The 19,762-nt window shown below is 34.2% G+C and overlaps 1 protein-coding gene across 18 annotated transcripts in view; it reads left to right on the plus strand.

The window, feature by feature from the left end:
- Positions 1-19,762, plus strand: part of DMD (dystrophin) — an 886,326-nt gene that overhangs the window by 649,263 nt on the left and 217,301 nt on the right. For all 18 annotated transcript variants that reach the window (XM_088144802.1, XM_088144803.1, XM_088144790.1 and 15 more), the window contains 2 exons: positions 3,680-3,797; positions 12,505-12,716. In XM_088144802.1, the coding sequence (XP_088000928.1) occupies positions 3,680-3,797; positions 12,505-12,716 (330 nt within the window). The remainder of the gene's footprint in view (positions 1-3,679; positions 3,798-12,504; positions 12,717-19,762) is intronic.

Raw genomic sequence — 19,762 nt, forward strand, 5'->3', positions numbered from 1 at the left:
TTAACTCAAATCATTGTATATTTAACTCAAATTTTCCTACAGTAGGCTCTGGTCTTAACTATGGGTCATCTGTAACGTCCTTAACCTGGGAACTAACTGTTTAAACATAAAAACAAAATAAGACAAATAAAAATATCCATAATAAATAATTGAACCAAGTGCATCTAATTTCCTCAATCTTTCAAGTCTCTCAGACTTTGTTTTAATTAGCCATCATCAAAGTCATCAAGTTGGGGGTCAGAAAGAGGAGGCTTTGGGAAGTATGAGTTTCAAAGGACAGGGATCCTTAGTGGAAACATGCTTCAGGTAACTTGGTCCCATCATCTTCCAAAAATGAATGACTGCCAGTAACTTTTCCCATGAGGACCATACAGGGCAGATCAATTGCACATGAAATAGGCACTCTTGAAGGTATTCTGGAACCAATCTTACAGAATTGTATAAATTAAAGCCAACACTTTGAATTGCACCTGAAAACTTACTGGAAGCCAGTGCAGTGCCTGCAGCATAGTGTTATGTGCCTACAGAGATTGTCACTTGCCAACAACAATTTGCACCAACTGAAGTTTTCAAGTGGTCTTCAAAATCAGCTCCATTAAAAGAGCAGTGCAGTAATCTAATCACATAGTGATGAGATGAGTCACCATTGTCAGGGCTTCCTGTTCCAGGTGGGGCCACAGCCATTACACCAGCAGTAAATCTAAATCCAGGAGGATCCCCAAATTGCAATTGTATTTTATCAATGTGAGTGTTCAAAGATTTTATAGAAATGCCCTTGTTTCCTGCTAATTTGGGTGTTAAAATATCCTCAAACAGTGCCAAATTCACCAGACAGGCTAGCCTATATGAATGCTTAAGCAAGGAAGGAGAATATATTGATAAAATGCAGCTAAGAAAAACATGATTAGAAGATTGATGAATTTCCATATAAAGTGTAGTAGAATTTGTTGGGTAGACTCAATCAGCTGAAAGCTAGACTGTTTATAGTGGCTGAAACTTGATCCAGTGAACTGGGTTCCAAAAGATCACCTGTATCTGCTTCCAGAGAATTATGGGAAAGTTAGTGCTATGAAGAAAACTATACATTCAAACTTGTACCATAATAATCTCCCCTTTGGAGAAGGACACTGCTAGCTTGCAAAAATAGTCTCATGAATTTTATGTCCATAGCATTCAGGAAAATCCACCTCTTACTTTACCACATATGGCTAATCTGGAAAGGCATGGATAGAGTACAGATTTCTGACTCGCAGAAAATAAATAGACCTCAAACCACTGGACAATTCTCATATAATGATAGCTAGTAATGAAATTATTTTTTAAGTGATGAGACAGAAATATTTAATCTGATAGATCCTGCTGATTGACTTTCCTCAATTCATGATAATTCTTACTTGAAGATAATTTTTTGAAACATAGATGCTGACAAAATAAAACAGGGGCAGGTTTTTCCTCCAGTGTCTATTTTCTTTTCCTACAGTTCTGCTACAGAAGACCTGGACTAGAAGGCTTTACATTTTATTCTCTTAATTCTATGCACAGGAAAATCCACCTCTTACTTTACCACATATGGCTAATCTGGAAAGGCATGGATAGAGTACAGATTTCTGACTCGCAGAAAATAAATAGACCTCAAACCACTGGACAATTCTCATATAATGATATTAAGCTAGTAATGAAATTTATTTTTAAGTGATGAGATCCTGTGCCACAATACCTTTTTAAATCAAATATTGTATGGTAGCTGATTGAAGATATTCTCATATCTAGTTAATCTAGCCCTTACTTTGTTTAGTTTATATTGAATGATCTTGAAAGTATCTTAATTGAAACTGATAACATTTGCCCTGGTGAGAAGAGCATTTATGTTTTGATGAATGCAGATGATGTAGAGTCTTGTTATATAGGCCTGAATTAAGTATTTGCTACCCAAATTTTCCTCTAGATTTAAGAATACATCAATTATTTAATTGGTTTTGTTTTTTAACATACAACTAAATACTTTTTGTACTTCATGTCTGAAACTGTTCACTTTTTTGAGATTATATTCTTTATTCACATTCAGTTGCTGGCTTTAACAGTTTGTTCCATATTTCAACCACACTTTTATGTAAAGAATCTATAAAATTTAAGAACCTGAAAATTGCTTTTTCCTTGAATAGTTACTATCCAAAAATATGTAAAATGTATTAGGCTAGTAGCAAAACCTCCTCAAAGATAATTTCTTTGGAACATATCCTTTTATTATCCTAGTATTTTCCAAATCCCCTTTATTTAAATGTATAGATTAAAAACATGAGATTGATCCAAACAAAAGGAATTCCTTTAAAATTAGCTATAAAGGTAACAAAAACTAAAGTATTATATAGATCACACTAATCTTATAAGTACTTAGCTGACAGTTATAAAGAAACCCATATTAGGTTTCCATAGCATCCTAATTATTTCATTTCCTTATTTTTGTTTACCAAACGAAGATGAAATTGTATTACACCATAAAAACATCAACATCTCTTTCCCCCCTTTTTTGTGACTAGATTCACACCTTGTGCTAAGCCATAATTTGGTTTGCTTGATTTGGATTAACATATCATACCTCAGCAAACTGTGGTTTTTCAGCAATCTATGGCTAAAGGAATTGTGGGATAATGATTTATGAACCCAGTCATATATAAGCTGAATGCATTTATAGTAAATTCATAGACGTGATTGTTCTTGTGAATAAATAGAGATAAATAATTGTATACATACCATGGTGGCCTAGTAAACTATGTTTATAAAATAGATGAAGATAACACAAAGGAGAATTTTGCATGACTAATAAGGTTGCATAACATATTTTAATAATACTAGTATTTACTTGTAATAAATTTAATATTTATCTGTATTTTATGTTTTTATTCATTAAAGTGTTATGGTTAGTTTTTAATTTTTATTTGAAAGAAGGGATTGAATGCTACTGCAAAGTCTGGCAACTGTTGATGATCCCCACCTTTATCCTAATTTAAGAAAGGGTCTGATTTGGTACTGTATTTGAAAGAAGTTAAATGCAGAGTACAGTAGGAGCTGACCAGCTTGCTAGGATATGTAGTGTGACTGGTTTTTCATACTGCCTTGTTTTATGTAAGTGTCTCTTTCCATAACATTTTGCACAAGCTGGTCACATTTGTTTGTGAAATATGGTCAGAAACATTGTATAACAACAATGTTGGCATTTTGATCTCTTAACTTAAAGTAGTGTCAATTTATCCCGAATAAATTTAATTCCTTACATAATATATTCCTCGTGGGAGAGAATAACGATGCCCGTTGTCTATAGGCGTATGTGATTGCACACATTTTCTATACTTTGCTTTTCTCCACTGAAAGTAACAGAAGTGACTGCTATTAAATATACCATTCTGCTCAACCACTGCTAAGACAGAAGTGATACCTCATGTCACTCTCACACACACACACACACACACACACACACAAACATCCGTCATAAACTGTAACATACACTTTCAAAATATATTGTTTATGGATTATATTTGAATTGTGTTATTGATTATTTTGTTAGGATTGGATCACCTTTATTGTTTTTACAGTTTTAATTATCCTAAAGTATCCTAATAATAAGAATAGAAATAGAAATAATAATAGAAATATCAAATATATTTATATTTATTTATTTCAGACAACATTACAAGATCTGGAACAAAGGCGCCCACAGCTGGAAGAATTAATAACAGCAGCTCAGAATCTGAAAAATAAAACCAGCAATCAAGAGGCTCGAACAGTCATCACTGATCAAAGTAATGCATTTTTTGTATTTCATATTTTAAATATGTAAGAATCATAGATTGTATCTAAAAATTAAGTGATTTTTTTTTACTGTTTATGTTGTAAGACCTCTTCTGCATTCCATAAAAAAACCTCTTATAGAAATTGGGAGATATTCAAGAAGAATTGGAATGTGCATCTTCAGAGGGATGGTGAAATTGTAAAAATTAGACACGGGTTGCTCTACTCATATTCTGACTAACTTTGGCAATGCTTTTCATACTGCAAATGCTTCCTGAAAGTATCCTCCTACCCCAAAACTTTTGGGAATGAAATTGGATTGAGCTATCTGTAAATTTGTTTTCTTTTTAATATGCTTTACAAAAATCTTTTGTGCAATTTTCAGTGCTATAATACATTTAAAATGAATGGTACCCGACATGAAGTGTGGACAAGAAAACTCTTTATATAGTGGCTGTGAAAGCCAACTGTAGTTTTGCATTAAGCTATATTGTCCTCCAGGTGCAAGTGCGTACTGCTGAAGCAGCTAGGTGAATGCTAGCAACACAAGTCAGTTATTCAGGGAGGTAGGCTCTTGGCATGTCACTTTCTTGACTCTTCTGTGAGAGCATAGTAAGACCTTTTAATGAAAGTAACATTGTTATTGTGGTTGTTGTTATTATTATTTCAAAAATATTAGGTGACTCTCCTGAAACATACCTTGAGATTGCTGTTTTTACCTACATACTAGAAGTTGTCATGTTTCCCTGAATGTTAGATGTTGTCTTTGAGTAAAACCTTTGGCCAGATATTATGGGAAATTGTTGTTTCTTTGCTGTATGAGTATGATGTGGAGGTTGTACACTTTTTTTTCTTTGCCTTCTTCTCTTCTCTTCTCTTCTCTTCTCTTCTCTTCTCTTCTCTTCTCTTCTCTTCTCTTCTCTTCTCTTCTCTTCTCAGGAGATTATTATAGATTTCAGGAAGAGCCGGTATAGTCACACTCCACTTTTTATTAATAACACAGCTGTGGAGTCAGTCAGTAGCATTAGATTCCTTGGGGTGCAGTTAATGAATAGTCTGACCTGGTCCCTTAATACCCTATTTTTGGTAAAACGAGCATAGCAACATTTGCGCTTTTTGTGCTGGATGAGGAAAGTACATCTCTCATCTTCCATTTTCCTTACTTTCTATAGAGGCATTATAAAGAGTGTACTCACTAACTGTATTTCCATCTGGTATGGAGACTGTAGTGCCTCAGACAGAAAGTCTGTGCAGAGGGTAGTAAGGGCAGCAGAGAAGATAATTGGGATCTCTCTGCCTCTCATCCAAGACCTAGCATATGTGTGCCGTTTATCTAGAGCTCAAAAGATCATCAGTGATGCCTCCCATCCTCATCATGTCCTGTTTTCTTTGTTACCCTTTGGGAAGAGGTTCCACTGTATCCGATGTAGAACAGCCAGACTGGGAAATAGCTTTGTCCCCCAGGCTATTAGATGTTTGAATGTTCAATGTCAAATGTGTATAGAATAACTATGGTATCTCAATTGCATTTAATATATGATTGTAATTGTGAGCCAACTGCAATGGAATTTCATTTTATTATGCACTTGGTATATAGTGTATAGTGGAATGACAATAAAATTCTATTCTATTCTATTCTATTCTATTCTATTCTATTCTATTCTATTCTATTCTATTCTATTCTATTCTATTCTATTCTTCTCCTCCTTCTCTTTTTCTTTTTTCTTTTTTTACTTAAAGCAGTGAAGATTAAGATCTTATGGTTTTAGGATAAGTGCAGTTCCTCACGAGGGCCAAACTCATTTCTGCATGATGATCTTTTGGTGATTGCTTACAAATAAAATTATTTATAGCATTTTATTTTAGCTAATATACTTTTCCTCAAATGCCAGTAACTGTAAGAATTAAAGAATTTTAAAACTGCTTGAGAATATTGTAACTAGATGAAAGAGCAAATACAATCAGATAAGCAAGTTGGTTATTTCCTATATTTTGCATGCTGGTGCAGCTACTCTATGGTGCTGGGCCCTTTTCTTGAATGCCTGTATCTATGTGAGTCTGGGCATACTAAAACTATCAAAGATGTTATTCTTTACATTATGGAGACACTCGCCTGCACAATATTTACAAGACTGCCTGACCATACTCATCAGTTTTAAGTCTTTTACTTCTTTCAGACTATAATCTTACTGTACAATTTTGTATTGCTAAGGCTTGAATTGCTGTGTTGCTAAAGTTTTCAATGCAGCTTCTAAACTTTGTCAAAAACTGACCATTGCTAATAAATATACCAAACAAAATGTAGATTTATATCATTGTGCTATTGACCTTTAATCTTTCAATAACCTTGTTCAGCAGTCTAATAATTATAACCTATTAGCATAAAATAATATTTTACTAGTTTCATTTTTGTTCTTTCTACATAACATAATAATATTTATTATATTGTCTTTATATTGTCTTTATTATATTGTGATGATTAGTAAATCATCTAATATATTTTTAATGGTAATAGTAATCATAACTGGCTCAGTACTTGGTACTTCTTCCTAGTTTTTACTCCTTGAAAATTTTATGTTCAGTGCTGTAAATTTAAATCGTTTTAGTTACCTTGGTCATGCTCTTCATATGTCTGGGAGGATTTATAATCCTATAATTTTAAACATTACTTTATTCTGGTCTGGAATAAAATAAATTTGAATTTATGTTTTATTTTTATTTCACTAATCCTTCAAAGAATTTGGCGCAATATACATAGTTCTTTTTGCTCTTATATTATGTTCATGACAGACCTCTGAGGAAGGTTAAGCTAAGAGACAGTGATTGATAAAAGCTCACCAGTGAACTTCATTGATTGGAAAAAAAAAATTGAATCTGGGTTTTTAATCTAACAGTTCTACTAGTATATGACATTCTGTTCAGGTCCTGTAATTTTTACGTTACGGGCTATTGTGATAGTTTTAAGATTAAAAAAAAAAAATCAATAGCAATTGATAATCTTGGATTTGATTATTCCACTTATATGTATCTGTCAGCTACAGATGCTATTAATTTTGTTTAATTATTTGATGCATTAATGCTTGAAGCCCATGTAGCAAAACATAACGAGTACACACAACTTACATGCCGTTTCCTATTCTCTGATGATTTATGTTCAAAAATTCTGGCATATTTTCATTCTATTATTTTTACCTCAGGTTAGATTTCCAGGAGATGATGTAAATCTATATAAATGTTTTTGAAAATATCAAATTGGTATCATAGTAACAGAAAAACATGAGAAAAAGTGGGGCAGTGCTACATTATTTAGATGTATAGCCTATTGGGTTGCTATAACTCTCAGAAAATACACTGTAAATATGGATGCGTAGCAGAGAACAATGAGTGTTGTAGCAGTGAAAATTTACTGAGTTTATGCTTTATTAAATAAGTAATGAATTCTAGATATTTCTAACCTTAAATTGCAGAATATTTTTGCATCGGTAGTTATAAAAGTCTTTTAAATTTCTCAACAGAGCTGTTTTATTTTAAAAATGGTAATAACACTATGTTTCTATTCAGGTGAAATGGAACAACATTTTATTATTTTTATGTCCCATTTCTAAATGCCTTTCTGGAAAAAAAGTGTTCTTGAAATTGTTGGAGCAATGATTAAAGATTTCTTCATCCATGAACAACAGCTACATTTCTAATTAAAAACTTGTTCCATCAAATAGCTTGTTTAAGAATATAGCCAAAGTTCAAGCAAAATGCTGGACTAGAAATAAACAATTACATACATCATCACCCTTGATTAATATCCATAATATGAAGAGTAGGCAAAAATTAATGAGTTGTTTCCTATAACAGTCTTCACAAGTATTTTGAAAAATGTACAAAATTATATATTTTCATACATGCTAACTTTTGATAGTTAATTCATTTTTTTAATTTAATGTGCCTGATTTTTATTGTTAGGCTTCATGCCAGACATGGTAGTAAATCTAGACTGTCTAGTCACTTAACCCAGAATTTAGAAAGCACACAGAGAGGACACAGCTAGATTACTTGCTTTATTGCAACTATATACACAGAAGATCCATCTACTTACATAGACAAAATTCAAGGCCTATATCTGTATCTATATATTCCAGGATTTAAATGCTAATTGTTTAAAACTCTATTTTTATCACATAAATATATAATTTTTGCTCTGCAGATTGTGCCTTCGAATGTAATTGTGTCACATTCCTAGTAATTTTCTTGCATGCAGGCCCAGATGCACCCAGCATAAACCTAGCAATTCAAGAATAATATATTTTGGAACAGAAATATCTGAACTAAAGTAAAGGCTTGGGATTTCTGTTTAAGAAAAAGATACTAACCCATTTTTCCTTCTAATTTATACAGACTGCAATATTTGTAGTGCTCTCTTCATATCTTCATAGACTCATAGAATGGACAGGATGGAAAATATTTTGGAAATCATCTAGTTCAATTATGTTACTAGTGCCAAAATTCACTATGACAATAGATGGCCATCCATTTAGCCTCTGCTAAAATGTCTCCAGCAAATAAGAGCCTCTTACTTCCTGAGGCAGTCTGTTCCATGGCTGTTCTTCCTGATGTCCATAGGAAATCTGTTTCATTCTAATTTAAATCCATAGCTTCTCTTGTCTTCTGGATCAGCACTGAACAAATAATTTACTGGATCAACTGAATAGAAGTTCCCCATAGGAAAAACATGTTACAAATTATCATTGCTTGCTTAAATGTATACTGTGTGAGAAATGATTAAGTGTAGAATTGGAAGGCTTCTTTCATTCAATGAAAGCAACACAGAGAGATCTAGCTTCTCTCCTTCCAGCTGGATAGAGTGTTACAAGTTAAAATACCACTCATGAAGTGCCCTTCATAGGAAAATAAAATACTGGGCACAGCCAACATGTGTGTTATTGTATAGTAAATTCACTGGGTGATTTGCTCCATTATTCACTCTCAGCCAACATACTCACAGAGTTATTTTTTGTAATTATAAAATTCCTATATAAGATCCTTTGAATTCCTAGAGGAAAGGTAGGATATCTAATACAGGTAGTCTTTGCTTAGTGAGCATAATTGGGACTTCCCATTTGGTTGTTAAGTGAGTCACCATGGTCATTAAGCATGATATCATGTTTTACTTCCACATTCTTCATTAACTCTGCGTGTTGGAAGCCAGTTGTGAATCACATGAATGGAGATCCCGTGACCATGGGACACTGCAACAGTCATAAATGCACACGGGTTGCAAAGTGTCTAAATGGTGATCATGTGACCATAGAACAGTGCGATGGTCATAAATGCAAGGACTGGTTGCAAAGCTGGGGTTTTTTTATATTGTCATAACTTCAAACAGTCACTAACCAAGGCAGTCAGTAAGCAAGGACTACCTGTAAATAAATGTAATGCCATATTACACAAAACATGTTGCTCTTACTAGTAAATATGCTTGGCTACTGAAGTTTTAGTTTTTACACGTGAAAGTCATTTTCCAACCTCTTCAGAATTTTATGGGTTTGATTTATTAAGTTTGCTAGTTAAAATTCTTTTTAAGAATAAGAATGGGTTGTTTGCATGATATTTCCTATAAAAAGTGTATACAGTTTCTGGCCAATTAAACAATACAAAATTATTTCTAAATTTGAAGAAAAATGCCCTGATTTGCTTTAGAAGGAGTTAATAATTGAAAAACTGAGAAGATAAAAATATTGAGGGCAAAATCATGTTTAATGGTAACACATTTTGAAACAGAGTTAACGTATTTCTGTCTAAATAACAGTATAAAAATGTACTCTCCACATTTTCTGCATTTTTAGCAGTTGTAGGTTAAAAACAAAAACCAGTATTTACAGGAAGTCCTAGTTCCTCAGAGTTGTCCTCAAAGAAGCCTTGAGGCTTCATTTCCATCTGCTTGACATGTAGGACACAATCACCTGAAGGCTGCAGTGCAGAAAAGTTGTGTCACAGCCCTCGTAATGGATTCTTTCATTCTGCAAAACTCTTCTTTATCTGTTTATCTGATTTTTGTTATTAATATATATATATTTACAAATTGCATAGCATCTCATAGTAGGGTAGGCAAGCAAGGGAAATTCTTAAGAAATGAATAAATTCCTTGCAGGCAAAACAGTGTTATGCTTTGCTTAAAAATTTGACTCAAAATAAACGTTTAAAAGTGTACCTACTGCATTTTAGTTTTGTAGCTTTACCATGGCCATATGACCCAGGCTGCAACACGTCAGTTGTTTATAGTGTTTAAGTCAATGTTATTATAACTTTAAGATATTTTCTCCACCAGTTACAAAACTGCCTTATATTAAATAAGAAAAGTACTCCTTATAGCCTTGCATTGTCTGCGTTTCTTCTGATTAGTTTTAGTTCTTAGAGTCTCAGGTGGATTTTTCCCACATTTTAGCTGCAGATGTGAGAGCTTCAGTTAGAGATCTTCTGCATACAACTTATGTTACATACCATGAAACAATGTTATCTCTCTTTGTCCTTCATTTGAGGGTAATTAGAACTGGGCTACATCTATCTCACCACACAAATGTTGTCATATGTAAGTGAGATCATTGTCTCATAGGTATCATTTTGCTCAACCCCTCTAATATGTATTTATGTCTTGTTCAATTCCCAAGGTCAAAATTTGCCTCTCCCCTGTGAAGGATCTTGCATTTCAAACAAATGATAGAAAACTCTAACATATTTTTTTCTTCTTCTTAAGTCACTTAAAGATATGTAGATTCTATCCATACTGTTGAGCAGGTCTTTCCCCTACATATGTGTGTTTGTTTTTGTATTTAAAAAATTATACTGCCCTATTCAGATGACTCTACAGACTCTAGATTCTCTACAGATTAAATTCATAAAACTGATTTCATCCATTTATTATCTGTTCATTTATTTATGCTTAGAACAGATTCTACATTTTTGAAACTATTCTTTGCTCAGCTTACAAAACTACCACAAAGCATTTTTCTTTGCTTCTTAGAAAACAATTGATAAAGATAACATATTTCTATTTGCATAAAGAATCATATTATTTTCTAGTGTGCCAAATAATTCATAATTAAGCATACAATTATGTCCACACTTAATCAAAAGGGATTATTTTCTCTACTTATTTTCTCTACTTCAAAGGCTACTGTTTGTTTTCATATTAAAACAGAACTATCAGTATGCATAAAATATGTGAAAAATACTTGTTTTATATATACTTCTGAGTTAATGATTTAAAACTTCCAGAATTATAAGAATTTTTAATTTAAGTTTTCTATAATGAACTTTGTCAGCATTTTATTATCAAACACAATATTTAATTAGTGGAATAGTTAGTCAGAATGGTAAGATAAATTATTTTCAAACTCTTTCCGAGCCAACTGAAGTCCACAGCTTGTTAAACTGAAATATGTCTAAATAATACACTGATTCCAAATCATTACAATGAGTGTACAGTATATCCAAATTAGACTTCTGTTGTATAATTCTTACTTAGCTAAAATTAAATTTTGTCTGTTTGCTACAAGACAGAATTATATAATAAATCACAGTGAACATAGATTAAAATGGTATTCAAAGATAGATAGTATTTTAAGTATTATTTCTGCATAGATAATTTGTTTCTTTTAAAATTTGTCAGTTCGATGGGCTTTAAAGATTTCACATAGTATATTTTAAGGAAGCAAAGAAAATTAGTTTAATTTACAAGTTCACACAGTATTTCAGACTACCTTGCCAGTTTTGATTATGATCATTCTGTCATTTCTTATGATTTTATGAAGGAGAAGAATGCCATAAATATAATGTCTAGTTGGATGTCCCCAGCAAGACATGATTTCAATCAAAATTACAAAATGTGCATATGATATCATAATGCAAATTCTGCCTATGATGTATTTGCATATGATGTTATGATATGTATATAAAAGGGACTGATTTTGTGTCATGATATCATAATCATTTGCCCCTACCCCATCCCCTCACTGCTGTACATCATGTTAGTTGATCAAGTCTGAATATAATTAAAATTTCTTCATTACTGATTGAATTGCTTATTTTAGATATGTTTACCCTGTCTGTTTTTCAAAAGGGGCTGAAATCCTGATTTTCCCTCAGACACTGGGTAAAGAAGTTATGTGAGCCTATATTAATTGTATTAAGATATGAACTATCTTCAGCATGGGGTTTTGTTTTTTTTTTGGTTTATTGCTGTTTTTAATTTTTTATTGGCCACATGGAAAGTAAGTGGCCATATAAATTGAAATAATAAATACCTGATTATGATAATCCATACAGGATTCCAGTGAGAGATACCAGATAAAGTAGTAATCCATTGTGTGTGTGTGTGTGTGTGTGTGTGTGTTTAATCAATAGTTCTTTTGATCATTCCCTGATTGTATGCATTGGCTAATGTTAATAAGCTTATTATCTAGATATGCATTCATACCAAAGGCACAGATTATTTTAATTTAAAACATTGAGGTAATTGTTGACTGGGTAATATATCTTATGTCATTATGAAAAAAAAAATAAATTCAACATATACAGTTAAAAGGCTCTAGGATGAGATTTTGTTCGTTTGAAATAATTTAATTTTGAACATAATCAAGAATAGGCTTTTTAATTTCTTCTCATTCCACTGAAATAGGAATTTGCAAATAAAGAGACATATTCTATTTTTGCCTTCATTTCTCACAGTTGAAAAAATACAAAACCAGTGGGATGAAGTGCAGGGTCATATTCAGAACCGAAGACAACAGTTGCATGAAATGTTGAAAGATTCCACACAATGGTTGGAAGCAAAGCAAGAAGCTGAGCAGATGCTAGAATGTGCCAAAACCAAGCTTGGAAAGTGGAAGGAGATTTCTTATACAGTGGAAGGACTAAAGATACAAAATGCTGAACTCAAGGTACTAGTGGAAAATCAGAAAACAAAAATAGCACAAAACTCAAACAAGTATTTAAACATTATTGAAAATTAATTTAGAATAAAATAAAGAGTATCCTTCATATTTCCTCTGCTTATAACACCATACTTCCCAATAATGCAACATTATGTTCTGTTACTATTTAATCATTCAATATATATTCAATTTGTATTACAATGTATATGTACATTTTCTGCATAAGCCACAATGGCTTCTTATTAAAAGATACAAAATACAAGCAAAAGCAACCACAGAATATTCAGTAAAATACTCAGTAAAGCCATATATGTGCACTCCAGTAAAGGATTTTTAACTAGCTTGTGATGTATCTTCATAGTATCTAATTTGTAACTATTTGCAAATCTGTTTCAATGAGATAGGGAACAAGTGGATGTTCATTTAAATAACAAGTGTGGTTGTTTACTAATTCAGAGAATGTTTTATTGTGAGGTAACTAAGTTATTAAAGGAAAGAAGCATGAGTTTTTATAGTAATATAGAAAAAGACCAGAGTAAAGCATAGTAGTATTAGGTAAAAATAACAAGGAGAAAAAATGAAACCAAGGGTGCTTTGTAAAGCCAAATTCTAGAAAATCCAAAGTTCGCAGCTCTAGTCAGGAAAGGAACACTGATGGTCTAGACATTCCAGTTAAAGACCTTAAGCTGGAAATATGATAGTCTTTGAGAATAGTCCTGTGATTTCTATGTTACTCTGAAATCTATTGATGTGGGCAACAAAATTGGGCTTTCTCCAGGTCTGCTGTGGTGTGGTGCATATATTCTTGTTTCAAATCAAAATTCATCCTAAAAATTGAAAAGCCACTTCTGAGAATCCTCCACAGATTGTGCTGTGCTGTTATGTGAGACACCAATTGGTCTAAAGTGGGCTTTACGTGCTTCAGCCACATATTCTAGTGCAGAAGCCCTTAAAATTAACTATGCATCAACTCAGGTATTAGTTTTTGCTAAGTGCCCCACAATTTATGTCTGGCAACTGAATAAGCACTGAATCTATTTTATTTACAGTTGTTATTATCCAATCAATGTGATTTTATTTCTCTTCATGTGCCTAAATTTTGTTTTACTATTTGAAAAATATGTCACATCATGACTTCACCAGTTTTGTAATTATTGGGTTTTACTGTTCTTTTTATTTGCTGCCTGACATTTTGTTTATTTTCTGGTTTTCAGCTGGTTTATTTTATATTAGAGTTTGGAGTTTTCAGAAAGGATTATGTTGCCTGACATAATGATATTAGCAGATTGTTATTAGCAGATTGACTGGGATTGAAATTAAATTTTTGATAGGTTTTCCTTTCAATGTATATAGTAGCATTTCAGTCTAGTGCTTTTTAAAAATGTAAGCTGTTAATAGTACAAATGGTTACAAATTTATAGCTTGCACACTTTAGTTTAAAATTATTATCTATTTCAAATGAAAAAGCTCTGCTGCTGATATGAGGCATAAGATCATGGACAAACTAGCTACAGTCAACCCTTGAGACAATTACCAAGGCTCAGGGGAGAAATATCATCAGATAGTATGTTAGTAGATGCCAATAGAGCCCTCATGACAATGTCTATTACCACTATAACTCAAACTAATGAACTGATATATGCCTCATAGTACAGCCACTGTAATCCTGGAGATGCTTGGCTACATGATCAAAGGGAATAGTAGTACATAACCACGCTGGAAAATGAGGTTGGAGGCTAAGATCAAGGCAACTCGGACAGAAATTTGTCAGCTGGTGGAACTACAGAAGGGTGTGGAGATTAAGGATAAGACTCGGCTATTGAAAAAATACAAGGGCCTGACTCCATCTGAAGCCCCAAAGACTGCTAAGCAAAGGCTCACAGCACTGGCTGCAAGGCTAAGGAGATACATTAGAGAAGCAGAGGTAAATGCCCTGTTCTCCAAAGAACCATCCAAGGTGTACTCCCAACTGCAGTGTAACAACACAGTAACAGCAGAGCCACCAACAGCAGAAACTGAACAGTACTGGAAGAACATGAGAAAAAGAAAACACATGACACCAGTGCAAAGTGGCTGCAGGACCTGAGAGCAGACCACAGCAATCTCCCAGAACAGGAACCAGTCACCATTACAGTAGCAGACATCCAACAGCGGTTCAAGAACATGAAGAGCTGGACAGCAACTGACCTGGACTTGATCCATGCTTACTGGCTAAAGAAACTAACAGCAGTGCATGAATGCCTAGCATCACCAGCTGCTAGCAGCAGGCTCCCACTCAGACTGGCTAACACAAGGAAGGACAGTGCTGATCATGAAAGACCCCCACGAGGGATCAGCACCATCCAACTACCAGCCAATAATCAGCCCTTCCTACAACATGGAAAGTCCTATCAGGCATCATAGCCACCAAGCTATAGGACCATATGGGCCAGTACAATGACACAGCTCAGAAGGGCATTGGAAACAACACAGAAGCTCAAAACACCAGTCGCTCATAGATAGAGCAGTCGCCCAAGACTCAAGGTTTAGACAGATCAATCTGAGCACAGCCTGGATTGACTGCAGGAAAGCCTACAACTCAGTACCACAGACATGGATCTGTGAATGCCTGGCACTATACAGAGTCAACAGGACAATAAGGACCTTCCTCAAGAACTCAGTGGGACTGTGGAAGACAATACTGGAAGTCAACTCAAGACAGCTTGCACAAGTGGCCATCACATATGGCATATACCAAGGTTATGCACTGTCCCCACTGCTTTTCTGCATAGGCTTGAGCCTCTTAGCCAGATAACCACAAGGACTGGATATGGATACAAGTTCAAGAGTGGAACTACCATCACCCACCTCCTCTACATGGGTAACATCAAGCTGTATGCTAAGAGTGAATGAGACATTGACTCACTGATCTACCTGACACAGATCTACAGTGAGGACGCTGGAATGTCATTCAGACTGGAGAAGTGTGGCTGGAGGATAGTAAAGAGAGGGAAGGTAGTTAAGGAGGACATGGAGACTGCTGATGCGAAGACCCAGAAGCTCCTCACAATGTAGAGGTTTCCACCTCAAGTCCAACACCCAGAGACTGTACACCAGCCAGTAAGAGGGTGGGCAGGGTTTAGTAAGTGTCAAAGCCACTGTCCTGGATGAAACCCAAAACATCCAGGAGTACATCAGTGAGATGGCACCCAAAGATAAGCTGCTGAGAGAATGCCTGTGGCAGTAGCAGACATGGCATGAAGTTCAAGCAGAGGAAGTGCCACGACAAGACAAGCCCTGCATGGGATGTACCATCAACAGATAGGTGAGGCGGCCAACATTGGGAAATCCTACCGGTGGCTGGAAAGGGCTGGACTAAAGGACAGCACTAGGCACTGATCATAGCAGCACAAGAATAGGCACTACTCACCAGATCCATAGAAGCAGGGGTCTACCACACTAGAGAGGACCAAGGTGCAGACTGTGCAGAGAGCCCTCAGAGACAGTCCAACACATAATGGCAGGGTGTAAGATGCAGGCAGGAACAGCATACACTGAATGGCACAATCAAGTAGCTGACATTGTGTACAGGAACGTCTGCACAGTGTATGGCTAGACCGTTCCAAGTCCAGATTCCACAGAAGGTCATAGAGAATAACAGACTAAGATCCTGTGGGACTTCCAGATCCAGACAGACAGGCTGGTACCAGCCAATTAACCAGACATCGTGGTAATAGACAAGGACCAGAAGACAGCGGTAGTAATAGATGTAGCAGTGCCAAGTGACAGCAACACCAGGAAGAAGGAGTATGAGAAGTGGAGAAGTACCAGGGCCTGAAGGAAGAACTAGAGATGATGTGGAAAGTAAAGGCTAAAGTGGTCCCAGTGGTGGTAGGAGAACTCAGGGCTGTGACTCCTAAGCTGGGGGAGTGGCTCCTGCAGATCCCAGGAACAACATCAGAGTTCTCTGTCCAGAAGAGTGCAGTGCTAGGAACAGCTCAGATACTGTGCAGAACCCTCAAACTCCCAGGCCTCTGGTAGAGAATCTGAGATTGAGGAAAATGCATACCATCCACAAAACAGACTCTTTTAATTGGGTATTGTTCTTTGTAGAGCTGATAAATGCTGATTGTTATCTACATCTAAAATGATATGCAGAAAAGGAGGGAAGATTTTTTTTTTAATGCTGAAACTTATTTGATGCCTCTGCACCTCATGGCATTATCTGTAAGAAAGTTCTCCAAGGCCCATCCATAGCATCTGTTTCCTATACTAGGACTTGTAAAAGTAGCAATATAGTGCTCTTTGGCAGCAGTGAGTGAATTTAGCTTCTAGTTCGAATATTTGTGTCTCCTCTATACTCAGCCTATATATCTATAAATTAATTCAATTATTAAAAACAACATGAGTCTCCTCCTTCCAAAGGAAATCAACACTAATAAGTGTTATTCCTTTATATATAAAGGGTTAAAGCTATAACCATGCTATACATGCACATATGTTTCTCTAATGCGTAAGTCACTGCAGTAGTTCATTGTTATTCAATTAAGTAATATTAGAATACAAAGAAACTTTTTCCTGTTTGTTTAATTTATTTTAGGGGGAATGTCTATTTATGCAGATTTTTTTTTTCTGTAAAAGCATTGCTTTTAATTAATCTCTGATTTATAATTTCTTTAAACATTGTGAATATATGTCAACAGAATTGCTTACACATTTCCCTACTTCATTGAGTGAATGAGGAAGGAATGAGGACATAAAATATGTCACAGTAAACTTAGCTAATAAAGCTCTATATAGCCCTTACTATCAGAAGGAAAGGAAGGGGAAAAACATATTTAAGAGGTAAATGATGCCTGAAAGTAAAAGGGGAGTGCAGAAAAGGAAAAAAAAAAGTGTCATTAGTTTAATTATAAAAATTCATTATATGAAGTCATGTAAAACAGAAAATAATGGGACTCTAGTAGGTTGGCTGATAAAACAGATATAGTATCATTGTGGTCTCCAGTTAGTTCGGAAACATTAGAAGTGTTGACTAAAGATTGGAAATCTTTCAAAGTTTTTGAAAAGATTAATTATTTCCTCAGAGAGAATAAGGCTCTTTTCCCCCTTCTAAACATTCTAACTGATATTGCTGTTTAGTAATGTCATGAATTAACAGATAAAAGTACTGAAGTTAATTGCTAGAAACACCACTTTTTAAATATCCTTGTAATGGATTCAGAAGGCCCATTAAATAGTGTTCTTTAGAAAGGATTACAAAGTTATTTAAATTTGAAAAAAGTATACTTTTCCTTAGTAAAATTTACAAGCCATTACTTCATTCTGTTTTATCAATAAAGCAGTATTTGTTGATTCTATACTTCAATATTTTTAAAAAATGAAATGGGTGGTTTTACCATAATAAGCATATAGTAATTTCTAGCATCCAGAACTGGGGATTAGAAATGAGTAAAATTCCATATGACTGTAAGTCAGTGCATACTGTATATGAACATAATAAATAACAAGAGGTGCTATAGGCCATAGCATTGAATTTAATCATTTAAGCTTTTTCAGATCTACAAAACCTGCAAAAACATTATGGGATAATATTCATTTATGTATCTGATGTTCAGTCTTAATGTCATATATTAATATTGGCATCTATTTGTTATCAATACAAACAAGAAAAATATTCACAGGTGAATTCTTAAGTGTATAGCAGTTTACAAATTAAGAAATTTACAAATTAAGAAATAATTTGTAAGTTCTGCAAACTGTCATAACAGGGAGTCATAAAAATATATCAATAGACTATGAAAAAATGGTATTATTTTACTTCTTATGAATGTCGAGATGTAAATAGTTCATGGGATTGTACTTAAATGCTTTCTAATTAAAATGAAAATTTCTAAAACAGTGATTCTGATGAAAGTGAAACAAAGCTACCCAAATCAATCAAATGCAGAAGCAGTATTTTGAACATCATTCCTAACATATTCCCATATATACTAGGGAAAAGTAGTAAGCAATAAAAATTATAGTACATTATACTTTCAAAGGGAATTAAAGTACCTTTGTGTGCGTATGTTTAGAACTATTCCAGTAGGTGGCACTCATTACATAATAACAGATAAAGCAATTAAAAAAAAATAAAATGGGTGCAAAGTAACTTTTATTTATTTATTTATTTTGTGCATCACAGTTGCTCTACCTCCCAACATGTTTCACTCGCATAGACATAAATGGAGTAAAATTTACAGTGTTTAAACCATTCATAGTGGGCGGTAATATTATATCTACACAGAAGACTCTGTATATATCATAGCTAACTTATTTGCACCATCCAAATTTCTTCTGAAAGATAGTGCAGTCTGGGAGGGGAGAAAATTGTTTAATTTGGATTTAGAATTTATTTCTCCTCCTGTTCTTCTTCTTCTTCTTCTACTACTTCCATTTTTATTTTTATTTATTTATTTGCTTATTTGCTTGCTTATTTATTTATTTATTTATTTATTTATTTATTTATTTATTTATTTTACATTGCTCAGCCAGTCCTGTGGTCAAGTTTCAGGTCTCTGTGTTTTTGAGAAAAATAAATAAATCAAACCCTGTTCTACTTGTTTATAATGTGCAATTTAGAAACGGATTCATTAACATTTTCCCAGAAGAAAATAAATTGCTAGATCACCACCATGTACACTATTAGTTTACTTTGTGTACATTTTCTAGTCATATGTGAATCATCATCGTCGTCATCATCATCGTTGTTGTTGTCGTCGTCGTTGTTAGTAGAAACTGTAAAGCTACCAAGCCATCTTTTCCCCTTAAAAGGCCTCTGGAATGATTTTGTGTGGGTGAACCTCAGAACCTAGGAGGTGAGATAAGATTATGGAAAAATAGTCTACCCACAAGCTTGCAGAACTGCAGCACTGAAGAACAAACACTAAAAAAAAATGTTTTGTCCTGTTTCAGATAAATTGTTGTGGAATTAAAAAAAAAAGAAAGCACTCTCAAATGTGCTCAACATGATGGGATTGTATAAGTCCAGAGCTGTTTTTAAAGTGCTTCAAAGACTTTGTGGGATCCCC

Source organism: Python bivittatus, unplaced genomic scaffold (assembly GCF_059951505.1).
Source record: "Python bivittatus isolate LINGU-HERP-01145 unplaced genomic scaffold, Pbiv_v1 ctg000350_np1212, whole genome shotgun sequence".
Lineage (NCBI taxonomy): Eukaryota > Metazoa > Chordata > Lepidosauria > Squamata > Pythonidae > Python > Python bivittatus.